This window comes from Bos grunniens, chromosome 7 (genome assembly GCF_055505025.1).
Source record: "Bos grunniens cultivar Pamir isolate PY7600 chromosome 7, Bosgru_T2T1.0, whole genome shotgun sequence".
In the NCBI taxonomy this organism is placed as follows: Eukaryota; Metazoa; Chordata; class Mammalia; order Artiodactyla; family Bovidae; genus Bos; species Bos grunniens.
The window spans coordinates 29,748,542-29,775,749 of record NC_141171.1 but is presented as its reverse complement, the minus strand read 5'-3'; the positions used below and the strand labels follow the sequence as shown (position 1 = coordinate 29,775,749).

Here is a 27,208-nt window from a genome sequence, read left to right as displayed (position 1 = left end):
GAATGAAAACTTGATTTTAGTGCAGAAGTGTTTGGGGAGAAGAAATGATTTCTTGCTGATAAAAGAAAGCTAGAAATGGAGCAAGGAGGCTGTGGGTCCATCTCTTTCACTCCACAGGTCATGTATTTCTCCAATAGCTGAGCAGACCTTCTTTGAATCTATCTTTTTAAATTTAAAATCTTTTCTTCAACTCCCCATTCTTTCTCTTCTCAACAGCTGGCCCCTTATTTTTGCCCTTGAAAGAGAACATGCTGGCCTGCCCCCCACAGACAAGCCCTTGGAGGCGAGTGTGTGCCATTTCTTATTCTCACTGCCCTCGTTCCAATACAAACCACCACATATTACACTGTTTTTCATCCTCATTATATTTCCATTCATGGGTTGTGAATGCCGGCAACAGAACTTCAGAATAAAAACGCTCACAGCAGCCACTGCAGAAAGCTGTGTCCTGTTGACTTTTGAGATGGACTGCTGACTTGTTTCAAGGTGACGGGGTTAGTGAGCGAAACGGAGCCAGTTCAACATCTCTTGATCATACAGCTCCTAAGATTTCCTGAATTGTGATGTGGAAAGGTCAGTTAATCTCCGTGTAGAGTGTTAGGGAAGAGAAGAGAGGGACTGGGGAGCCACGCTGGCTTTTCCACCGTCCTGTACCCATAGATCAGCATCTGGTCGCAGGAGACCCTTTGCACTGACCTCAGAGAGAAGGTCTGCACAGAACACAGGTTGAGGCTTAAGGTTCCCAGTGAAGGCCCGGTTTATTTAATACTGTACCCATCAGACTACTTGATATTTAATTCACATTCAAGTATGGTTACCAAAACATGAGTTGCAGAGTTTAGATCTGAGGATTATCCACTTTGTATTTTCTTTTAGAACTAATGGAACTTATAGCCCAAGGAGCCATTTCTTTTGAAATTTTCAAGAATTCTCACAGCTACCCAAAGATCACATGGGGATGCCCTAAAGAGTTTAGCAGAGTCCAAACCTAATATCACATATCCATGTCAAACAGATGGACAGGATATATATATATACGTCAGAACAGAAAATTCAGTAAGCATGGGTCTGAACACAGGTCTGCCCTCCAACCACCCCATAACCTTCTTTGTCCAGATGAGAGAAGGTCTAAAAATGTATGACTATACTAGGATAGGATTTAATTTTGCATGTAAACAATCCCAATAAACAGAGTACAGATTTTAACGCATAACACAAATCATAGGAAACAGACTTTTTTCCCTCTTGTGTAATTTTTTTCAAATGCTAAATGAAGGGCATAGGAAGAATGAAGCCAGAAAGATACATCTGGTCATGCAAATATTTCCAACTATGTATTAACTATACATTGGTACATATTTTTATATGCTCATATAGATCCTCTTCCATACCTAAAAAATCATTTTCTCCTGGCATTCTCTTCCACCCCCACCCCAAGTAAACAAATGTGTTTGAAGACAAAGAGTTCTACTGGAATACTCTTTCATAAAACCATTTCAAACTCCTAGTGTGAAAGCAAACGGTGTTGTCGTAACTGAAAGCTCTTCGGTTCTCAGCTCATTTTGAAATGAATGGATCAAATCAGCAATCTGTTGGCAACCCTGGTAGTTCGTGGGCCTCCCTCCACCACGAGTACTTCTAATAGAAGAGCAGCTACAACATAGGGCTCCATGTTAAGGGACTTTATCAGGGAGTGTGTTTTCAATAACCTGGTTTAGAGAAAGAGTAACGTGAGCCTCTTCAAGAAGCTGAAAGCATTTAGACTACCTTTTGGGGAAAGGAAAGGAAAACACCTCGTCTTCATGAAGTGATGCTTGGTGCTTTTGTGTTCGTGTGAGACTGGTCATAATATCTTGCTTCTGAGAAGTCAGCAACAGGAATGAACAAGGCAATGGGGAGTGGTGTCAGGGTTGCTGCCGCTGCTTCTTTTAAATATGTAGACTATTTTTTAGTTCTCAGTTCCCAGCGAAATCGAGTAGAAAGTAGAGGGTTTTCACCCATCCACCCCTACAACCACAGCTTACCGCACTATCCAGTGATATCATAGGGTGGGGCCCTGATCCTATAGATTACTGTTCTTATAAAAGAGATACCAGAAAGCTTCAACTGGGCAGTGCTGGCATGGCTGCTGTTCTTACGATTCCAATTAAATTTTGGCAAGAGCTGGAAGAGCTGAGGATGGGCACTTCTCATGTATGCTCAGGGCACATATGGAGTCTTTCTGCACAGGCTGGGAGACTTCTTAAGAGCATGAAAGCCTCAGGGTTGTCAAACTGCTTATGTGGCACATGAAGGTGTTAACAGCTAGTATCCAGCAAATAAGGCAGATGAGTCATTTTCTTTTATTGATCAAACCTCAGAAATCACTCAGTGTTACTTCCATCCATCCCATTATAAGCTAATAATGGCCTGATCACTTTGAAGGAGAGGTAGCTAGTCTCCACCTCTTTATAGGGAAGTGGTAAGATTTCAGAAGTATGTGTGGGCTGGGAGCTCTTTTTATGGCTGTCTTTTAAACAGTCTGCCACAGATAGTATTTGGCTCCAAGGACAATGATTTTCCCACAATAATTTGATGATGGTAAAACAGAAACCCTTCTTCCTGTGGAGGCATTTAAAATATGGAGTTTAGAAACAAGAGATGAGTCATAAGTTATTTAGGAGGAAATGAGCAATGTTCTGTGACCCCCTAGGTCAAACAGGCATGTCCAAACAGGTATCATTAAACTACCTCTCTTAGCTAAGTCCACTGGAGAGGGCTTGGGGTCAGCTTGGTTACGCGAAAGGATGATTCATCTTCTCATAAAGCCAGAGAACAAGGAAGCCCTAAGCATCAGCTGGGACACTAGTAGGAGGGGATCTGACCCAAAACTGAGCAATGAGTAGCTTGGGTTGGAACTTAGAGTCCCTCCCAGAATGGAGCCTGGACCAGTGGGGGATGGGAGGAGATAAGGATGGGGTAGAGGGAGTGATGGCTGTGCGAGAGGAAGGTGGACACCAGGAACCCCACAGACATAGCAGCAGTGCATGAGATGGGAACAGCTGGATGAAGGTGCCCTGCAAAGATACTGAGACACCAAAGATACTGAGACAGCAGCATCACCCAGCAAAGACAGGAAGGAGAGAATTTTGCTTAATATTTAAAAAGCCATGGTTGTTCAGACTAGCGGAGAAATCATAAAGCCACTTGAAATGACCTAAAAGCTACATTCATATTTTCTGTCTGGTGCAGGACTGTCTCTTAGAATAGAGTTTCTGAGTACACAATTACCCTTCTCTTACACATAGAATAGGATGGAAAACAGATCCTGTATTATTTTGTATTCAGAATAATATATTTTGTATTCAGAACACCTTGCAAAAGTGAAAAGAATGAAAAAAAAATTCTCAAAAGAGCTGGACTTACTTTACAAAGACAGATCAAATACTGCTCAGGCTACTGAAAACAGCTTTAATAACCCAAAAAGGTTAATTGGAGGGCTTGATGCTCCCTCTGTCAATTGTTTCGCCAACACAGGTCACAGAATAAAAGAGTACCAGGGCTAGGGAAGGAGTCAAGGTAAATCAAGGTATTACTAGAGATATTTCTTTTTGAAGGGCAGAGAGACTCATAAATAAATTAAAACGGGGTCTGATTGAAACAACCTAAATGTCTATTGACAGATGAACGGATAAAGAAGATTTGGTATATAATATACATATACACACACAACGGGATATTACTCAGCCATAGAAAAGAACGAAATAATACCCATTTTGAATGATCTAGAGATTATCATACTAAGTGAAGTCAAATCAGATAAAGACAAACATCATATGACAATAACTTAGATGTTGAATCTAAAATATGAGATAAACAAACTTATCTACAAAACAGATTCACAGGCCCAGAGAACAGAGTTGTGGTTACCAAGGGATAATGGGGGAGGGTTGATTGGGAGTTTGGGACTATTAGACACAAATGATTATACAGAGAATGGATAAACAACAAGGTCCTACCGTACAGCACAGGGAATTATATTCGATATACTGTGATAAACCATAATGGAAAAGAACACAAGAAAGAACAAGGAAAAAAATGTGTATATGTGTGTGTATATATATATACACATACATATATGTGTGTATATACACACGGGTTTCCTGGTGGCCCAGATGGTAAAGATCCCACCTGTAATGCAGGAAACCCAGGTGTGATCCCTGGGTCAGGAAGATTCCAGTATTCTTGCCTGGAAAATTGCATGCACAGAGGAGACTGAAGGGCTACAGTCTATGGGGTTGCAAAGAGCCGGATATGCCTGAGCAACTGGCACTTTCTTATATCACTTTGCTGTACAGCAGAAACTAACACAACACTGTAAATCAACTCTACAATTTAAAAAATAAAAAAATATTAAAACATAGTCTGATAGGACTATGGGGGAAAAAAAAACACTGTTAAGATGCATTAGAGTAAAATTGGATAAAATAAGTGAACTTTTCAGTGCCCCTTCTCTCTTTTGTATAACCCGTGGTAATACCTTTTTTAAAAACAGTGACTCTCTCTGAGCTACAATATACTATTCTGGACTAACCTCAGCTCAGAGGAGACTGGTAATAGTTCAGGGAACTAGAGAACATGTTTTATAGCTTTGCTATCTTTGTTATTTCCTTTCCACTTTCCAATTTCAAGAAAATATTCTACTCTTGGCAACAGGTTAGTATGAACTACTTTGAACTTAATATTCTCCCATGCATTAACTAGTAACTGAAACTAAGGGGCATGTTAATTTAGAGGAACAGAGTGTAGAGACTTAAGCCTTGGGGAATAAATTATAATTTTTTAATTAAATATTTGGGAAAGCATAAGAGGAAAAGGTATCTATTGATGTATTTTCCTTCTAAACTTAGTGTATTCTGCCTTGATAATCATTCATCATAGAAATTCATGGCAGGCCTGTCATTCTTATCCTTCCCCACCTCCACAATGCAGAGTCGTTTGAAGAAACTTTGTCAACCTAAGTGAGGAATGAAGAATGTTCTGCTACTTGAGAAGGCTGTTCTGCTGATCTAGGGGAAAGCTTTGGGACAGAGAAAGAGAACACCACAAAATCAATGGATTCAATCTCAGTGATCAGCGGAGGGGCTGCCAACCAATCTGAATCACTGTGGTTACCATAAAAGTCACTGCCTCTCCAAGGCCTTCCTGCCAATTAACCAGCAGTACTTTTTGATAATCCAATGGCAAGAATTTCCTATGAAGTACTGTCTTCGGAACTGTTTTCCCTAGGAGAGTCACATACATGGAGCATTTTCTCATCCTGTTTCAACAGCCCATAGATTTTGGAGTAGAATTCAGAGCCAAATTAATGGAAAGACAAGCTGGGTATGAACCTCGGATACAGGTCTAAAAGGAGAACTGAAACATCACTGGAATAAATTAGCAAAATGTAAATTGGTTTCACTCCTCACTATGTTGAGTACTTTTGTGAATTGCACATGAGGCTAAATACAAAAATCAGTAATGCATGCTGTTTTTGTTTACCAGGAACGAGTAACTTAGCTTAATTATCTGAATGTTAAATCCTTTAATGTGCCATCCAAGATACTGTCTCATCCAGAAAATTTCAAAAGAAAATTGAGAAAACTACAAAAATGTGGGAAATATTTTGTTTTTGCTTTAGTCCACCTTTCTGCAGTCAGTGAAGTTAGTGACTGTTCTTACATCAGTTCATTTCAGCTCAGTCACTCAGTCGTGTCCGACCCTTTGCGATCCCATGAATCACAGCACGCCAGGCCTCCCTGTCCATCACCAACTCCGGGAGTTCACTCAGACTCACGTCCATCGAGTCGGTGATGCCATCCAGCCATCTCATCCTCTGTCGTCCCCTTCTCCTCCTGCCCCCAATCCCTCCCAGCATCAGAGTCTTTTCCAATGAGTCAACTCTTTGCATGAGGTGGCCAAAGTACTGGAGTTTCAGCTTTAGCATCAGTCCTTCCAAAGAAATCCCAGGGCTGATCTCCTTCAGAATGGACTGGTTGGATCTCCTTGCAGTCCAAGGGGCTCTCAAGAGCCTTCTCCAACACCACAGTTCAAAAGCATCGATTCTTTTACATATTTTTTGTTAATTTAAAAGGTCAGCTTCTTCCAGCTTCAATAAAAAAAAGGAGGTAGAAATACTTAAATATGGTGTGCGTGCGCGCATGCTCAGTTGCTTCAGTCGTGTCCGACTCTTTGAGACCCCAAGCAGGCTCCCTTGTGCATGGAATTCTCCTGACAAGAATACTGGAGTGGCTGCGATGCCTTCCTCCAGGGGCTCTTCCTGACCCAGGGATTGAACCTGCATCTCCTGAATTCCAGGCAGATTCTTAACCGCTGAGCCACTGGGAAACCCTAAGTATGGTATAAGAGGTGCCAATTTTTCAGTCTTCCCAGAGCAACCATATGTCTCAGGTCAACTCTGAGTGACACAAGATGCCATCTAACCAGCTTTAAAGCATCTTTGTTGTAGGAGGCAGTCCATAAATGGTGTGCATTTAAAAGTAGCATTGACCTTCAAAGGCCCACTTACTAGATATGTTATTAAATAAACAAGTCATTTAGTGAACCATGCTTTTGACTATCCTCCCCACCCCCCAGTTCTCCACTATTAACTTCTCTAAGCATATAGAATTATTTCTTCACTTTTACTCCAGAACTTCTTTTGATGTCTGGCTAACCTCAAATTCATCATCAATTATGAATTCTCTCTCTGTTATTTATAATTCATTAAGAAACATCATGAAAATCCTACGTCAAGTTAATTTGGTATCACTTAGTTATTTGAAGGCTAACCATACTTTTTTGGTACTTAACATGTGTCAGGCACTGGGCTAAAGGCTATATACATTTATACAATATTCATTTTATCGTCATAATAACCTTCTAAAATAGATACTGTCTTCATTTAAAGCAAGAAAATGGAAACTAACACACATTGCATTTCTTTTTTTCCTAACATTTCACATATAATAAACAGGAAAAGTAGAATTTGACCCCTGGAATATCAACTTATCTGACAGCAAAACCTGTAACAGAGAACAAACCTGACTCCATATTGGTTCTTTTCCCTTAGCTCTAACCTTTGTGCTCTGTTGCCTTGCTTAGTCATGCTGGCGCTGTCTGTAGCCAGAAATAATAGCCCTTTCTACATAATAGCCCTTCCTCGAGGCTCTGCCTCCCAGGCTTGATCTTTAAAGGGTGTAACACTTTTCATTCATATGGAGATTAAAAAGTTGCAGAACAGAGAATAACATTTGTCTTGTTAGAGGTATACAGGAACCTCATGACCAGACCTACAAAGACAGTTGGAAAAACAAAGGATCATCGCATCCCCTCTGGGGTCTGGTTGGCACCAACAAGTCTACAACAACCAGCCACAGCCCCTCCTTTTTAGAATAAGAGAAGCCTGAATTCTAATTCAAGTAAGATGATTCTTAGCCTGTCTTCTTGGTCTGCTGGCTTTCTGAATTAAGTCGTTATTGCTTGTCCCAATACCTTGTCTCTCATTGGCCTGTCATGAGAAGAGCACTATGAGCTTGGACTTGGTAACAAACCTGTGCTCTAAAAGTCTATACTAATCTGTATCTATCATTTTCTGAGTGGGTGATGTGTACCATGCTTTTCATTGTGCCCCTAAGGATCATTCCAGGTGGACTCACCAAAATTCACAGAGGCTAAATACTTCCCAAGTGGTCTTACAGCCTGTGAGTGGTAAAGCTAGGGATCAGACCTATCTCTCCAGGTATACAATACCCACAACATAGCTCTATCTTTAGGAAGAATATGAGGGTTTGCATGGAATGACTGGAATACTAGGTTCCCTCTCAGTACCCAGAATCTCCACTGACACCATAAGTTTTTATAGTACTGAATTTTCAATCTTTGGGAGTTAGTTTTCATTTGTTTATTTTTTGGTATAGCTGTGAGGACCCTTGTCAGTATCTTAATCATCCTTAATTTCTTCTGAGAATCTCTGGGTACCACCTGGCCAAAATTTCTCACATACAAAAATTAGCTTTGTCTATTACTTTTTTGAGGCTTTGATACAGTGCTCTTTTTTAGTAGTAAGTGAACAGTTTATAAGCACTTATCCAAAGTCATTTTTCAGTTTAACCTTTCATTTTATGTTGGCAAAATCAGAAAGATAAAAATTGACATTAACCTAAATACTTAGCTTGTCAACACTGCAGTGTTTAACAAATGGAGATAGTGGCTGTGACTGACCATTAACTGGGGCTCTTGACGTAGGTACCTTCAGGCATGGCTCCACTGACCACCACCCCCACCAACACGCACACCCTCTTATATTCCTGCCCTCATATATATCCTTCTTTTGAGTTGTGGTCTGGATCTAGTGACTTGCTTCTCACGAGCAGAATATAGCAAATGTAATGGATGCCATTTCTGTGAACAGATTACAAAAACACAAGTTTTCATCTTGCTAAAACTCTCTTTCTTGCTCACCTTCTCACTCTGATGAACCATATTGTGAAATGCTCAATGAAGATGCCCTTGAGGCAAAGATCCAAGGAAAGCTCTGGCTAATAGCTTATAAGGGACTAAGGTTCTGTCCAGTAACTCACAATGAAATGAATCATGCCGGCAACCATGAGTTAAGCTAGGAGCATATCCTATCCAATCACGCCTTGAGATGACTACAGCCTTGTTAGAGAACCCAGATAAGAATGCTTGAATTTTGACCCAGAGACATTGTGAGAGAATAAATCTATATTGTTTTAGTCTTCCAAGTCTTGGAGAATTTCGTTAAGCAGCAACAGATAACAAACACAGCTCATTAATCCTAGACTTTTGAAGAGCTGTGCTGAGACATGCTTTATTCAGGCTGGCCTGCCTAGGGACATTTGCTCTTTGCATCCCCAGGGAGTACCATCTACTCTGTATTTTGAAGTCCATATTTCTGAACATAGGAGCTCATAGCTCATTTGCTATAACTATTTTGCTCCTTAGAGAGAAGACAAAACTCCATTTTCTTCAGAAATATGATCTCCACATCACTGGGATATTGCTGTATAGTTGTCTATTTGCCTTACCTTCTTCTGACTTTTTCAGTGTTGAATAAGAGTCAACAAATACATTTTCTCCCCTGATTTTAAGCTCATGCATTTTATTATCTATTTTAACTTTTTCTAATTATAACAAATAAAAGTGTTTGTACACACTGCTGTATTTAAAATGGATAACCAACAAGGATCTGTGGTATAGCACAGGGAACTCTGCTCAATGTGATGTGGCAGCCTGGATGGGAGAGGAGTTTGGGAGAGAATGGATACATGTATAACTATGGCTGAGTCCCTTTGCTGTTTGCTTGATGAAAGTGAAAGAGGAGAGTGAAAAAGTTGGCTTAAAGCTCAACATTCAGAAAACTATGATCATGGCATCCAGTCCCATCACTTCATGGCAAATAGATGGGGAAACAGTGGAAACAGTGGCTGACTTTATTTTTCTTGGCTCCAAAATCACTGCAGATGGTGACTGCAGCCATGAAATTAAAAGACGCTTATTCCTTGGAAGAAAAGTTATGACCAACCTAGACAGCATATTAAAAAGGAGAGATATCACTTTGCCAACAAAGGTCCATCTAGTCAAGGCTATGGTTTTTCCAGTGGTCATGTATGGATGTGAGAGTTGGACTATAAAGAAAGCTGAGCGCCAAATAATTGATGCTTTTGAACTGTGGTATTGGAGAAGACTCTTGAGAGTCCTTTGGACTGTAAGGAGATCCAACCAGTCCATCCTAAATGAGGTCAGTCCTGGGTGTTCATTGGAAGGACTGATGTTGAAGCTGAAACTCCAATACTTTGGTGACCTGATGTGAAGAGCTAACTCATTGGAAAAAACCCTGATGCTGGGAAAGACTGAGGGCAGAAGGAGAAGGGGATGACAGAGGACAAGATGGTTGGATGGCATCACCGACTCGATGGACATGGGTTTGGGTGAACTCCAGGAGTTGGTGATGGACAGGAGGCCTGGCGTGCTGCAGTTCATGAGGTCGCAAAGAGTTGGACACAACTCAGCGACTGAACTGAACTGAACTGAAACTATCACAACATTGTTAATTGGCTATACATCAATACAAAATAAAAGTTTAAAAAAATTTTGTAAAAAAAAAAAAATTTTGTAACTTGGTGATAGTAGTTGTATATTTAATAATAACTTAAACCATAACATTCACTGAATAAGTGCTCAGGCTTTATTTCATAGAAGTTAAAAGTTACAATTTCTACCCTATATTCTGTTAGAAATTGTAACAGATGAGTAAATTGGAGTTTTAGGGAGGTTGTATACAATCATATGCCTACAGTTGCACAGAAAGAAAGTCCTGAGATGTAAACTTGAATCCAGTCTTTCTTTCTCCAGAGGCTACACTCAATGGCTGAAAAGTAAAAAAAAATATTTTTTAAGACTAATTGTTTAGAGAAGTTTTAGGGTCACAGATAAATTGAGAGTAAGGTACAGAAATTTCCCATATATCCTCTGCTCCCACACATGCATAGCTCCTTGTTATCAACATTCCCCACCTAGTGGTATATCTGTTGCAACTGATGAATCTACACTGACATGTTGTCACATCATAATCACTCCAAAGTCCACAGTTTATGTTAGGGTTCACTCTTGTTGTATATGCTATGGGTTTCGACAAGATATAATGACATGTATCCTCCATAAATGTGCAGATGTTCAAGCTTGATTTAAAAAAGGCAGAGGAACCAGAGATGAAATTGTCAACATTGGTTGGATCACAGAAAAAGCAAGAGAATTTCAGAAAAACATCTACTTCTGCTTCATTGACTACACTAAAGCTTGTATGGATCACAACCAACTGTGGAAAAGTTTTCAAGAGATGGGAATACCAAACCATCTTACCTCCCTCCTGAGAAATCTGTATGCAGGTCAAGAAGCAACAGTTAGAACTGGATATGGAACAATAGACTGGTTCCAAATTGGGAAAGGAGTATGTCAAGGCTGTATATTGTCAACCTGCTTATTTAACTTATATACAGAGTACCTCATGCAAAATGCCAGACTGGATGAAGCACAAGCTGGAATCAAGATTGCCAGGAGAAATATCAATAACCTTAGATATTCTGATGACACCACCCTTATGGCAGAAAACAAAGAGGAACTAAAGATCCTCTTGATGAAAGTGAAAGAGGAGAGTGAAACAGCTGGCCTAAAACTCAACATTTAAAAAACTAAGATCACGGCATCTGGTCCCATCACGTCATGACAAATAGATGGGGAAACAATGGAAACAGCGGGAGACTTTATTTTCTTGCGTTCCAAAATCACTGTAGATGATGACTGCAGCTGTGAAATTAAAAGACGCTTGCTCCTTGGAAGAAAAGCTGTGACAAACCTAGACAGCATATTAAAAAGCAGAGACATTACAGCCAAAGGTCCATCTAGTCAAAGCTATGGTTTTTCCAGTAGTTATGTATGGATGTGAGAGCTGGATCATAAAGAAAGCTGAGCACCCAAGAACTTATGCTTTTGAACTGTGGTGTTGGAGAAGACTTGAGAGTCTCTTGGACTACAAGACCAAACCAGTCAATCCTAAGGGAAATCAGTCCTGAATATTCATTGGAAGAACTGATGCTGATACTGAAACTCTAGTACTTTGGCCACCTGATGCGAAGAACTGACTTACTGGAAAAGACCCTAATGCTGGGAAAGATTGAAGTCAGGAAGAGAAGGGGACAACAGAGGATGAGATGGTTGGATGACACTGTTGACTCGATGGACATTAGTTTGAGCAAGCTCTGGGAGTTGGTGATGGGCAGGGAAGTTTGGCATGCTGTAGTCCATGGGGTTGCAAAGGGTCGGACACGACTGAATGACTGAACTGAACTGAAAGAGTATTTTTGCATGTATGCTCAGCTGGTCAGTTGCATCTGATTTTTTGCAATGCCATTGACTATACCCACCAGGCTCCTCTGTCCACAGGATTACCCAGGCAAGAATACTGGAGTGGGTTGCCATTTCTCCCTCCAGGGGATTGTTCCAACGCAGGATCAAACCCATGTCTCCTGCATCAGCAAGCGATTCTTTACCACTGAGCAATGCAAATCCTTTGTGCTCTGTCAAGTCATTAATCCCCCATCCCTAAACCCTTAAAAGAAATTTAAAGTATAAAAAAATTATTTAAGCCATCACAAATCCTACAATCAGAAATAATTTCTATTAAATATTGACTTATTTGGTTTATTTAGCTCATTTCCTAGTTTCTTTTCTATGTGTAAATGTAAATTTTATTTATGGGGTAAAAAGGTATGCTTTTTTATTTAATATTTTATTATGAATACTTTATTATGCTCTTTTTAAAAAATATGATTTCTAATAAGTTTATAATATTATTCAAAAATGCTACATATCAATTGTTAAATCACTCATGTTGGACAGGACTCTTAAGTTTTTCCTAATGAATAACACTGTAGTATTCTTGAATGTAATGATTTATATCCTTAGAAGTGGAAATATTAGGTTAAATATGCATTTCCAGGCTTTCGTTATGTATTAACCAAATGATTTTTATAAAGAGAAAAACTAAGTCAAATTCCCTTAAACAATTTAAATATTTGCATGTCTTGTCAAACCTACTCCATTATATTCCAGATTTTCCAATTATTAAAAAATTGTGAAATTATTTTAATTTATTAAAGATGCAAAATTATCCAAATGTTCATTTGCTTATACTCAGGTTTGTTAATCTGGTGCTATTTTATTGGGAGAAGAGGAGGAGGGAAGAATAAGGAGGGCCTGTGAAGCAGAGGGGCGAGGCTGGTCAGAGGCACAGAGATGTGAGAAAACAAGACCTAAAGGTAAAGGAGAGCCATTAGAGAATCTTGTGTCTAGAAATGATAGGACAAAAATGACATTTTCCCCAAGTTTATTCTAGAAACAAGGTATAGGGTAAATTCACAAGATGGGAATAGAGTAAGTGGGTAACAAGTCAGAGCACTCAGCTGGCTCTGTGCCTGTTTAGTAACCAACACAAGAAAGTGGGCGCCAAGATGAGTCAAAACTAAGGTGAGGACCATGAAGATGGAGATAAGGAGAAAGGTTCAAGGGATGTTTGGGAGGTGGAAACAATAGAGCTTGGAGGCTCTTGGATATGGGGCAAAAGGAGACATGTGGGGTGGCTGCCAGATTTCTGGTTGGTAAGACGGGTTGGAAGAATTTCAAGGATTAGAGAGGAATGTTGGGGCAACCACGAGGACATTCAGGAGCCAGTCAGTGGTGGAGATCTGCCACTTGGAAGAAAAGTGGAAGCAGGATACAGAGGTTAGAAAGTGCCAGCTGGTACCTGAGGTTGCCTTTGTCATTTATCATGCGTGGCAAATACTATTTAATTCATAGGATTATTGAAAAGAACCAGTGAAATAATGTTTATAGAGTTTAGCTTAGTGCCTGGAGGATAGTAAACACTAAATAAGGAGAGCTGCTGTTTTACTCCTTTATAAGAAGGCAAGAATGGTTATCAATACATCACACTTAACAGACCCTGAGAAAGATAAGCCCTGAAGTGTACTGGGTTAATATCACCACGGGGAGAATCTAGGTGACCTTGCAAGGAGTGGTTTCCACAAAGAAGTAATTACCATTGGGAGAGTTGAGGGCTGCTTTGAAGTGTTCCAAAAGCAAACAGCAGTAAAATCAAGAGATTGATGAGGCTGAATATCAAACAAGAAATGCAAGAGTAAATCATGGTGTTCAGGCCCTGTCATAAGCAGAATAATGACTCTCCAAAAATCTCTATATCCTAATCCCTGGAATTTGTAATTACATTACTATACACACAAAAAATATCTTGTACATACGATTAAGAAAGTTAAAACGGGGAAATTACCTTATATTGGGCTTCCCTGGTGGCTCAGGTGGGAAAGAATCTGCCTGCAATGTGGGACACCTGGGTTTGATCCCTGGGTTGGGAAGATCCCCTGGAGGAAAGCACAGTGACCCACTCCAGTATTCTTGCCTGAAGAATCCCCATGGACAGAGGAGCCTGGTGGGCTGCACGCCATGGGGTTGGAAAGAGTTGGACACGACTGAACTACTAAGCACGCAGCTCTTATTATCTGGGTAGGTGCAGTATAATTATAAGGGTTCATGTAAGGAAGAGGGAGGAAGGTTAGGATCAGAAAAAAAGATGGTATGACACAGGCGGAGGTCAGAGTGATGCAGCCACAAGCCATAGGCCAAGGGACGTGAGCAGCCTCTAGAATAGAAGCTGGAAAAGAGAAGGAACAGATTCTTCCTTAGACTCTCCAGAAGGGACACAGACTTTGGTGGCATAAAACTCATTTCAGACCTCTGACTTCTGGAACTATAAGAAAAACTTGTATTATAAGCCACTGACTTGTGTAATGAGTTTCAGCAGCATGGAAAATGAATACAGTGTAAGATCCAGACCCCACGTTAGGGGATCAGACCTGGCTTGGATGGGGGCCCAGCAACCTATACAGAGTAAACAGGTGTCCAGATAATCTCCAAGTGTCCAATTAGCACAGCTGTGATTAGAGTCTAGAACTATGCTTAACACATAGCATGTGTTCAATTAACATATACAGAATAAATAATTCTGAGCACTTTATGTTTTTTATTACACTTTGATCTCACTCCTATCTTTGCAGCCTCCTCAGATGGCTACCCTGATAGCTCAGTTGGTAAAGAATTTGCCTGCAATGCAGGAGACCCCAGTTCAATTCCTGGGTCTGGAAGACCCCTTGGAGAAGGGATAGGCTACCCACTCCAGTATTCTTGGGCTTCCCTTGTGGCTCAGCTGGTATAGAATCTGCCTGCAATGTGGGAGACCTGGGTTCGATCCCTGGGTTGGGAAGATCCCCTGGAGAAGGGAATGGCTGCCCACTCCAGTATTCTGGCCTGGAGAATTCCATGGACTGTATAGTCTGTGGGGTCTCAAAGAGTCAGACACGACTGAGCGACTTTCACTTTCACTTTCAGATGCTTCTATAAAAACTCCAAATTTTAGAATCTGTTTCATTTCCCCCTGGAAAGTCTTGTCATCTCATGTGATTTGCTGAGTGTAAAACAAAGGTTGGCATGTAAACTAAAAGCATACAGGTAAGCTAAAGTTGACGAATTTCCGTTTAGTTCACAACCTTTTCTCATTTCTAACTCCCTTGAATGGAAAGTTGATCTGAACAATTCAGACTCCGCTGAGATGAGTCAAAAATTAGAAGCTTTCTATGCATGTTTAAGCAGTTCTGGGATTTGTCATTACACTTCTGCAAGTTTCTTTAGAGGGAGCTAACAATAAAGATTAAAGCAATAACCCTGCAAATTACATACTATAGCTAGATTTGAAAGGACACAACAAGCTCCCACTTAATAAAAAAAGTTCCTGTGGTTGAGGTTCTGGTCTTCTGTGGATTCAATTCTTTCTCCCCCTGAGGTTCTTTGAAAACAGCAGCCATGTTGTTAATTTGACATTCAGAGAAGACCCTGTGAGCCACGTGGCTCTACTGTGATAAAACCGAAGTGTGTGAGAGTCCCCCCCCGGCGTGGAAGAAGGACCTGGAATTCTTGCACTCCTCAGCCTCTTCCTTTTCTTCCTGGACTTGTACCATTTGCATTCAGTCTCATGATCTTCTTCCCTTCCACTACCATCCAGAACACCTTGTCATCAACTTAAAGGACTGTTCAAGGCTGCTCGGATCATCAACGAATAGTGTTTCCACATCCTCTTTCTCCCACAAGCATTTAATTTCAGAACATTACATTTTAAAAGCAATTCACATCTTCCGACCTCTCCTGATACTCTCTTCCTTCCTCTTTCTTTGTTCCTGCCTCCAGTCAGTGAGACTGAGGATTTGATATTAATCTTGACTAGAAAGGTCAGCAAATATTTTGAGGAGAGTGTAGGGAGTATTCTGGGGAAAGGAGATGAAGAGTAGACTTATTAAACATAAAAAGATGGAAATTATTTTAAATATTAGACTCAGATGATCATAAGCCATGCCTTTTCATGACTCCTTAACTGGTCCAGTCTATCTGCCATGTAGGATAGCACTGTAGATTTCCATAGCAACTCTCTTTAATTGTTATCATGCCAACGCAGTAGTTATCACATTCACAGAGGAAGACTGGTCATTTTCTCAGTAGGGAAAGAAAATAACTATGGTCTATGGAGGAACCAGAAAAGATGAATCCGTTATTCCCTTCCCACTTAACTACATCCTGAAGCATTCCCTACCAGTTTTGCAAAAAACGCTACTTTGGAGTTTGTTAATTTTGCAAGGAGAATGAACTCTCTCAGGGTCCTAAAGCACCTGGCAGACAGATAATCGCCCATGGGTCTGGGTAAATGTGGCTTACAGTGTTGGCTTTCATGGAGTTGTTTGCGGATGAACAAAAGCAACACATAATGCCATTTTAGAGGCCTTCTTCTGGTGATCAGAGAGGGGGCCTTGAAGATGTGTGTGTGCTTTCATGTACACACAGCGCGCGTGCACACACACACACACACACACACAATGCCCTCCAGCCTTAGAAAGCTCCAGTTATTATGATTATCTGGCTTACGTATATAGATAAAAGCTCCATTCATAATAGCTTCAGGCCTTCCTGGCATCTAAGATAAATGATATTTTTAAATGAACCTTTTGTTAACTTTGTGTATGTTTGAAAATGATGGTCAGCATAGCAAAAGGATCCATAAAACAGACGAGAGCTTTTTTTTTTTTTTTTACAGCGTATTTTTCAAATGTTTTCATTGATAAGGTTGAGCTAAAGAGGAGCAGTAATTTGTGTCTAATATTCTTTTCTCTGCTTTCATTATATGGTTGTAACAGAGAAATGCCTAGTGGTTATCAGTGAGATGTGCACTCCGTGTGTCTCTATGGCATCATCCTGTCTGTATGTTCCAGGGTGGAAGATTCTGTTACTCAACATATACACATCTTTCTGAGCTCCTGCTATGAGCCAGGCAATGTCCCCGCCCCAGCAGAGAACAAACCAACCCCTTTTCTGCAGTCGTGGAACCTGTGTCTCGTGGCAGGAAATGGCCTACCCACGAATAAATATATCATGTGACAGTGATAAGAGGTACTACAAGGAAAAATAAAGCAGGATAAAGAGGATACATACTAATAGGAGTGAGGTTTATTTTATGTGGGGTGGTCAAAAGAAGACCTCTCTGAGGGGCTGACATTTGACATTTGAGCAAAGTCTTAAAAGAAATGGCTTTTCAGTCTTGCTAAATGCTCTCAGATCTCTGTACCGCTTTCAGTAAGTCTGAAGATGAAACAAACATCTGCCAGATGAAAGAAGCAAGAAGGTAAAGACAGGAAACTGGAGTGATAAATCCACACCTATGATCCAATTCGGGGACTAATTTATGCTTCCAAAGCATGTTCAGAAAAAAGTGAAGAAGAAATCCCCTCACTGAAACCCTTTGATGAATCACCAGTAGCTAACTGTTACCAAGCGTCCCACAGGCATGACATATCATCTGAAATCTGGGTGGATTTCAGAAGAGAAATGTTATTGCATTTAAACAATACCATTAGCCAATCTGATTTCACTTACTGGTATGCACTTTGTTCCAGCTATCTAGTCTAAAGATGAATTGCCCGATGGTTCTATTGTCAAAATGACAGCGTGAAAAGAGAAGCATGTGGGTTGTAATAATAATGTGGTACATGTGTAGAAGGTCAGAGAAGCAACAGATTAACATTCCAGCGAAAGATTTCCCCTGGGACATCTCTTCAAAGTATCAAAGGCCAAAGATCAGGACACTGATAATGTGTCTGGCATTGGTGGTGAAATTGTTGTATGTATTTAGCTCTGCTGAGGACAGAGCCGTGTTCTTTTCAATTAGTTGATGAAATCTCTCCTGAACAATGAAGAAGCCAACCACGGAAACCGGCTTCAATACAGCTGAATGAATGGAAATGAGCTTGTGTGAAAATACGAGTTGCTTACTGCAGATTAATGAAATAAATTTGAACATGTTCCCTGGAGAAGGCAACTAAATAATTCCCTGCCCTGGAGATTTAAGCCTGTCATGTATAGCATGCCATTTCTTTACTGCATTTTTAACCAGATTCTCAAGTTTGCAACCCTTCTGCAAGGTGAACCTGGGAATTATGGGATGGAGGAGTCCAGTGGTCCTTTGTAAGTGCTGGCTCTATGAAGCAAGAGAGTTGGGCAGCTGGTGGGGGCAGGGGAGGGGTAAGGGGGATGAGCATACCAGCTTTACAAGCAGAGGGACGTGGGTTTGAAACTGAGTTTCATAATTTACTGATGTGTAAAAGTAAAATACATTTTCCTTATGTTTAGAACAGGGAAAATAACACAGCCTAAATATTTATAAGACAGATTTTTAAAAGGCAATGCTGATGTAGTATTTTGTGATCTTGTAAGGAATGGGAGCTGTGGCTTAATTTTACAGCTTCTTTGTGGCTTCTCTGACGTTCCTGCTGCCTCACTTTCCCTGGTGCTGCGAGAAAAATCCTGGGTGGCTTGATACATATTAAGAAGGAATGGTAAGTTTTGTTTGTATTTCTAAATGTAAGCACCCCTTAACTTCAGAAAGGAAGATTGTCTGTTGTCTGCTTTGTTTAAAATTTCATTTATGTGTTCATTATCAAAAGTTAAGATCTGAAAACATAGGGGGATATTTAAAAGGAAATTTCAGGAAATAAGTAACATACAAGTGATTTGCAAAGTACACAGGAAATACCGCAGTAATAATTTGGGAGGCAGTGTGTGTAAAGGTTGCAATGTAGTTCCTGGGTCCAGTGCATGTGTTTAAATTCTAGCTCCACGACTATTAGCTGGGTAACCTCCAGCAAGTTACTTACCCTCTCTGGATTTTTCCTGCTTATCTGTAAAATGGGCAAATGATAGGACCACATCACAGGGTCCTATTGGATGGAGGATTAAACTGGCAAAAAGCCTTAAACAATGTGTGTTATTTACTTTGTTTACTTAAACTCTCATAAATGTAATTCCAACCAGAAAAGTGTTTCAGGGAAACTTTATGCTTTCAGATAGAAACTTTAATTGTGATTTATAATTTCATTACTAACATAAGGTGGTTGTATTATTACCTCTCTGCCATGAGGTCTTATTTCTTTTGATAAGCATGGCTGCTGTAAATAGCAGTAAGACAGCCTTCCTCAAAGCTGACTTGACTTTGACCTGTTTTGAGAAAGCAGGTTGTCCTCTTCACAGGGAAATCCTGGAGACTCTCAGAGCAGCACCCCCAAAACAGACAGAACCTCCACCTTCCTCCATGGGAGCCACATTTCACAGCAACATCATCAGTTCCCTCCTTCAACACAAAGCTGGAGGGCCTAGGAAGACAGTCCTGCCAACACTGGTTATGACTTGAGGACTCCAAAGAAAAGTTCCATGAAGATATAATATCAGTGTGGGATGCAAAAATCTTTTTTAAAAATCTGGCCTCTTTTATGACTTGGATGGTTAATGTTTGGGTGAGATGTTCGAAACCAATGAGGTGTAAGACCTTAGGCAGAACTCCTAATCTTTTTAAGGTCCTTGGACAGTGGTGTCGACTCCTCTCCTGTTCTTGACAATGATCACTTGATAGTCTTTGAATCAACAGTAAAATGGAAAGGAAGAGACAGTCTGACCTGGACCTTAAGAGGATGCTGTAGAGGGCTTCCAACGATTACCTGAGGAGGATGTAGCCTGATGGGCACTAAAGCAGGGATTAATAGATTCAACAGCTGCTTGATGAATTTCTCTGAAAAGAGAGGCTTGAAGGACACTGGCAGAAAGAAATGGGAGAAAACATAAATGGCTTGTGAGAAAGAGCCAAATGGCCTTTTCCTGTTTCCTAAGAGACTGAATCTCCTGGGCTGGGGAATGCGCTGTTTCTTATAAGAGCTTCTGAAAATGCACTTTCTTACCAAAATTCAAAGCAGGGCCACAAATCATTTATAGGAGACAAAAAACAATAAGCAGTGTCAGCACGGAGGAATATATTTTACTTTGCTCTGCCACGAGGAATTATGGTGGGCTGTGATGAGTGGAATATAAAGTAACATAAGTTGCCTGTTGACAACAGGGTTTGAAATTATAAAATGTAAAACCAATACATTTCCTGCACACTGGGAAACAGCTAGGGTGTTTTTATGGCATCTAGCAGGATCCCATGCCATCTCTCAAAACCCTATAATTCTGTAAGCATGTTAAGTGCATCTTGATATTTATTCTGTTTGTTTATGTAGCTTCAAGGATTTCACAGGCGGTGCTGCATAGAATCAAATGTAAGGAAAGTGATCAACATTGAATTGTGCTGTCTTTAAGAACACCAAGTCCTGGCTCTACTAAAGGATGGGTTGGCCATTACGTTCAAAGTGCCAGAACACCTAGGCAGAACAGAATCTTTTCCTTGTAAGAAAGGGAAAGAATGACTCAAGCAAAAATTCCACAGGAATGTCTCCCTCCATAGCCTCTCTGGAATCTAAGTATAAAAATTAAGTCTTTTATGAGGTTAGCAGCAGCAGAGTTCATATATGATCCCTTTAAATGACAGATGGTGATAAGCAAGTCAACACTTTGTGTGTTAGACTTCAGAGGTGTTGCAGCCACTGACCCACATTAATGCAGCGCACAGACAAAAGGCAGGAAGCGAAACTGTGCCCTGAGCATCCCACCCTAAACAGTGATTGACTGTATTGTCTTTCTTCTGCTTGCTTACTTGAAACTCATGCACGTCAATCAATCAGTACAAAAGACACTGATTACTTAAAATGCTTTGGCTGTTACACTTGTTGTGGTTTAATGTTTTAATCAAATATCACATTTTCAATTATTATTTATAGGCTGAACTCCTGGGATACAGAACTGACTGGCCATTTGTTGGGACTTGGGACAGTGTCGGCAGTTAATGATTTGAAGCACATAAGCAGCTGTAGAGGAGCAGAAGGTTGGGAAGGGTGTGTGGGGGGTGAGTTCCAGAGGATACCCAGCTTGGGGATGGAGAGCACCACTGTACCCGGAAGTAGATTTGGGTTACCTGAAAAAAGCAGAGAATCTCAGCAAATATCCTCTCCCTGTTTGAGACAGAGGTCTTCTCTCTCCTGATTGCAGGGTCAGGAATTTTGTGAGGGGAAGCATTGCCCTTCACACAGCAGTTTGTCAGCTGTCAGCAGCTCCTGACATGACAAAATCCCAAAGCAGAGAGACTGGGGCTGCGTAATACAGAAGTGCCCAGTTGTCTGAGTTGAAAAGAGAGGAAAACATCAGATGCTGCTTTTCAAACAAAGACCCAGTTTCATGCTTAACACCACAAAGATAACTTGGTTTTCTGTTCTTAGGATTAAAAAAAAAAGGGGGGGGAACCCACCAAAAAACCTTTGTACCTTTGAAGTAAGAGCAAGCTATGTGAAACGAATTTTAACCAGGTTCTGCCAATATCTATCAGCACCAGCATTTCATATTGCAGATAATAAGCATCTGGGGAAAATGACAGGCGAGAGCAAGGGAAATCTGGAGGCAAGGGCCAGAGTTTGCAGTATCCAGGTCAGACAAGGGTTCAGAAGACTTTCGGGATGAGGGTGTGACTAGAGATGAGAACACGCTGAGTGCCCATATTCTAAGGCGTCGATTTTTTTTTAAATAAAAAATTCATTAAACAAAGACATTGGGGGTTTAGTTTTCCTTTTACAATGCCCACCCATAAGGGAAATAAATGTGCTGATGTAGAGAAGACTTAATCATAAATGAATGGAGTCTGTAGCTCATTATTCATGGTAATAATTAAATATCATGTATAATAAAGTTTATGAAGACTTTCTTGTCTAGATAAGGCAGAGAAGTTGTAATTCCTTTCCACTTAAAGAAGCCAATACTGTACCAATAAAAAAAGATGTCACATCTTCGCAAAGACAGCACATTTTAAGATTTAGTGTGTGTGACATCTGCAGATGGAAAAACAGATGATATCTGGAAAATAAAGAGTAATATAATCATGAGGGCTTGGTGAAAGGTTTAGGTTCAGTTTCCTTCTTCAAATAATGTTTTAAGACTGCTTGACAACACCAGAGAATTTTTAAAAGAACATGAAAAGAAAATGCCTTAACCACAGCTGGTGGAAACAGGAAAAAAAAAAAAGAAGAAAGCACGAGATCCAGTTATTAATCCTGGTAGCTGTTTCTTGGATACTGAAAAGAGAAGTCAAAAAACCAGAAGCAAGTTCAACGAACATCTCTAATATAAGGCTTTTTCTGGGTAGAATTCTCCACTAAGAGAAACAAGAAATCATATTGTACTGAGATTTATAGCTGGCACATCAACCATGTCTGCAAGTCTGTTATTTCCCTACGGTGTGTCTTTTTTTTATTCCCATCTAAGTCTTTGTATGCGTATATGTTTAGCATCAGCTCTGCAGAGATAAAACAAGTCAATTTAGTTACAGATAAGGCAGATCATGTGATGACACAAGCACTAGAGTGACTGGGCAGATCAAAGGGCAAACTGAATGCAACTCACCAGGTGACCTGAGCCACGAGATTACCTTCCCTGGGCTTTTCTTCCTCATCTACAGGAGGAGGCTTTAACATCAGGCTTCTGGGAGCCCTTTTCTAAGCTTGATATTCTGCAATGTAAATGTTCCCCACATTTTCCCAAGAATAAAATCATCAATGATGCATGTGTAATGTAGGGTGGGTTTTCGATTGCACACACAGAGAGTGACAATAATTTTAATTGCATTTTGTTGTACTATTAATTTTAATTGCATTTTGTTGTATTTCCTATTAATCTTGGAACAGAACTGCTATATGTAAAGAAAACTGCAGAGGACACAACAGCTTAGAACATAATTGTTGTGCAAAAAAAAAATTTAGTCTAAAATTTTGCATTAATCTAAGGCTAAGTAAAAGGATACTAAACTGAGGGTTAGATTTCTGGGTCTAGAGTTTGCTCTATTAGGCTCTGGGCAAAGCTTTCATTTTCCTTTACTTCAAAGTGAAGGGGGGATTCATGCTAAACAATTTTTTAGATGACTTCACAACTCCCTTTTCACGATGTCCTGACAGAGTGTGTGTTGTAATGAAAAAATCTGTTCTTTTCAGTCAGTGAGCCCTGGACCTGACACACAGCTCACTACTCCTTACTCTGTAGTGTGGGTCTTAGAACCTCTGTTAGACTGTATGATTATTCCAGGCATAAAGATGCATATAAAGTGTGTGTGGAGGGGGTGGGGGGACGTTATATACGCAGCTGGATTCAGAGCATCTTAGGGAGTATTACGGAGCCTGCTCTGATTTCCCTTTGACGGCACCCCACTCCAGTACTCTTGCCTGGAAAATCCTGTAGACGGAGGAGCCTGGAAGGCTGCAGTCCATGGGGTTGCCGAGGGTCAGACAAGACTGAGCGACTTCACTTTCACTTTTCGCTTTCATGCTTTGGAGAAGGAAATGGCAACCCACTCCAGTGTTCTTGCCTGGAGAATCCCAGGGACGGGGGAGCCTGGTGGGCTGCCGTCTATGGGGTCACACAGAGTGGGACACGACTGAAGTGACTTAGCAGCAGCAGCTCTGATTTCCCTTTGATTCTGAGCTTTTGTACCCACAGCAATTTCCATGGTTTATATACAATAATCTGTCTCTAAAAAAAATATTCATCCTACAGCATAAAGCCCTTTCATTTGTATGTGAACAACTGAGTTGAAGTTGGAACAGCTGTCACACCCTCTGAAGACTTCAGAGGCCACGGAGATTACCTCTATAGTCACATTCACAGCAAAGCATTGAGCCTCAAGTGCTGTAACTCGTACAGAGTAAACCCAAGGGACAGAGCTCCACCTTAGCAGGGAATCCATATAAGCCAAGACTGACTCCCAAATAAACCAAGAAAATGAAATGTCTCCAATGAAAGGGCTCCCAGGCTGCCCCTCAGAGAGAAATCAGGTGGGCACACATCCACCCATCTATCACGTCCACTTCACCTAAATTATGTGACAGATATGCCCCAGAGCCAGAGCCTCTCCCACATCAATTCTGCACTGTTAACTGAAGAAAAGAGAGGTTCCAGAGGAGAAGAAATAATATGGCAAAGAACTGCCTTTCTTAACATCTAAGCATATTCACATGTACACACTGCTTTTATATATTTCTAGGGAGGAAGCATTAAAAATGCCAATTTACACTTTGCAGAAATAAAGACTATATGAAACAGTTTGATTTTAATTCTATATTTTTGGAAAGAGTGCTAACCTATGTGCCAATGTGGAAATGTAGATACAGAAGCCAACACTGAGATCACTTAGTCTAGTATCATTATTTTAGAGGAGAAAATGGCTCTTAAAAATGGTTGCCACATATATACCTATGGCTGATTCATGTTGAGGTTTGACAGAAAACAACAAAATTCTATAAAGCAATAATCCTTCAATTAAAAAATAAATACATTTTTAAAAATGGTGGCCATCATTTCACTATTACTTCACCTCATCTGCTATCACTTCACTCTCTGAGTCTCCCATGGCCCTTGATTTAATTCAGAATTAATATTTTATACACAGCCTGGTCACTGGAATAAATGTTCCACCACGGAGTTAAGTGACTGATGTTTTCCTGTCACTGTTCTTCCAATGCCATTTCCCAGTGGCTGCGTGTTGACCACACATTTTATGTGGCTAAGAACCTCAAAGAAATACCAAATGATTACATTCAAAGGGTTCTTGATGTAAATCAAGCTTTTATAGACAGAATAGGTTTGACCACCAAGTACTTAATTCTCAGCCATGCTGAAAGAGTAACTCCATATCTCGTAATGTAATCTGAATGTAAAGTTAAGTTGGTCCACACTCAACTTTTTTCAGTGTCCAGGTCATGTCTTAGTAGAAGAATTAGTCTCTTAGAATATTTTTCTTCATTAGGCAACATTGCTTCCAGTAGCAAGGAGAACAACTGGTACATTTATTTACCCAAGCCAGGAGATACTAGTATTTTGTAAATCATACAACAGTTTTCCTAGCACCAGAGTCAAATATGGATCCTACTGTAATCAAATGGGATAGGACAAAGCACTGAAGCATGGACTAACTTCATATAAATCATGCCTTTAGCAATTTTAGGAATATTTCCACTAAGTTGTAAGTCTGTAGGTAACTATCTTAGCTTCTAGAGTTTCTGATAAATGAACATTCCTCTCAGGAATGTACACTGGGGCCTGGGAAAACAGAATCCACCCTGTTGGCTTATTCAGCCTAAACAGAGGAAATTCTCATATTCTACTTGGGCATCTGAACCCAGGAGAAAAGCTTGGATTGAATTATGCCTTTATTTCAGCACGGTATAATTTCTACTCTTATATTTTCAGAGTTCTGGTAGGAAGTCAGCCAGGTTGATAAATTGATAAAATTAATTTTCTTGAGTATATTTATTAAATGATTCATTATCTTATTACTAACATCTACTGAGCCTAATTTCTTCATAAATACTTTATTATCATCTCTGAATTTCTTCATAATTAAACATAATGCATAAAAAGGTGAAAATCTGATTTGCTTAAATACTTAAGAGCCAAAACTCTTGAAAAAAATTTGGGGCCCAAGATACTACAAGGTTTCCTGAAATGTATGGGAAACCCTAACCAGATCATCAACCAGATATTAAAGAATCAGAGCTAAGATTATTTTTTGAAATTTAACTAATTCTATTAATAAAGTATGTGCATATGAGTATTAAGAATCTCTGTTTCCTCAAGGAGAAAAATGTACTATTTTATTTATAATTTTTTCTAGCTATTTATACTGTTTGCATAGGAGAGAGACACTCAAGTTAACTAAAAGTGTGGCAAGTATACATGTTGTTCTGCCTACAAGAGTCTCACTCTTTGCCTGTTATCTAAGAATAATTATTTATAGCGTCTGATTTCAAAGACACCCTGGTTGATAAAATAAATTATGTGATCAATATATATATTAAAACACACACACACACCTGGGATTCATTCTAAGGCTATATGAGAAAGTAAGAAAGTGCAAGTAACTGTATCAGCCACAGATAGCCGGGCAAGATGAAAAGCTGGAATTCTGTTCAGAATACCATCATACTCAAGAGACCCAGTGGTAACTCTCTGTAGTCAGAGTGCAGACTGTGAGCAGAGGCAGAAAGAACAGTAAGGAAATTGTTAGTGAAGGCTATACAAATGGCAAGAAAAGTGCTAGCAAAGTCTGAGAAAAACGGTGAGAAAATTTTTACTGAAAGTTGGAAAATGGTACCCCATGTTGTACAGTAGTAGAACAGGTATAAAGCAACTGCCTGAAGAAATGTTGAAGAAAGAAAATATACTTTATATGCTCTGAGATCTTGGTAAGATGATTTTCAGATACAGTGTTGAAAATGGCAATTGGCTTCTTTTAAATGAAAAGATTTAAAAGATTTCTTTAACTGAAAAGAAAGAAGTATCCAAATTTTAAGAAACATTTAAAAGGACTATAAAGTGACTAAGAACTTCTTAGATGAAAAATTAAACTATTCTAATGTTTACTCCATTCTAAGAAGATTCTCAAAGTGAAATACTGACTGGGGAATAGGTCAGACTAAGTGTGTGGCAATAAGACTCTGTTAAAATTTCTAAAATATTTAAGGCAGTTTTGAGTAGACCTGCTTCAGCTACCAAAAAAAAAAAAGAGTGAATTCCATCCAGTTTATTTATTTGTTTTGATATCATCACAATGTGATTTCCACTGAATTAGATATACAGTTGACCCTTTAACAGTGCAGGTGTTGGAGGTGCCAACCCTCCACATACTGGAAAATTCACATATAATTAACTTTGTTGACTCCCCCGAAACTTAACTACTAATAGCCTCTATTGACCAGCAGCCTCACTGACAGCACACAGTCTATTAACACATATTCTGTATGTTATGTGTATTATATGCCATAATCTTACAATAAGGTGATGAGATGAGATCACCATAGAGATGAGAAAGTATTATTAAGATCATAAGAAAGAGAATATATATGTACAGAACTCTACTATAGTTATCGATACCATACCTTTACATGGTCAGTTTCCAAGATGAACAGTCTGTCAGAACCTATTATCAATATTGTCTTATATGATACAAAATATTGTAGATATTATATATATTACTAACACTAGTTATCAAAAATGAAAAGATAATGTGAAAAAGAAATTCCTGTTTATTTACAGG

General features: G+C 39.8%; 1 protein-coding gene across 20 annotated transcripts in view; it reads right to left on the bottom strand.

The window, feature by feature from the left end:
- LOC147368975 (uncharacterized) overlaps window positions 1–27,208 on the bottom strand; it is a 724,353-nt gene that overhangs the window by 114,321 nt on the left and 582,824 nt on the right. For 3 of the 20 annotated variants that reach the window (XM_086410588.1, XM_086410592.1, XM_086410615.1), the window contains one exon: window positions 10,209–10,414. The exons of 13 other annotated variants lie outside the window; for them this stretch is intronic. In XM_086410588.1, the coding sequence (XP_086266714.1) occupies window positions 10,329–10,414 (86 nt within the window). In that variant the 3' untranslated portion in view covers window positions 10,209–10,328. Of the gene's footprint in view, window positions 1–10,208; window positions 10,415–20,793; window positions 21,053–27,208 lie in introns of those variants that run through there. 4 more of the 20 variants (XM_086410582.1, XM_086410585.1, XM_086410607.1 and 1 more) reach the window with 2 other exon arrangements.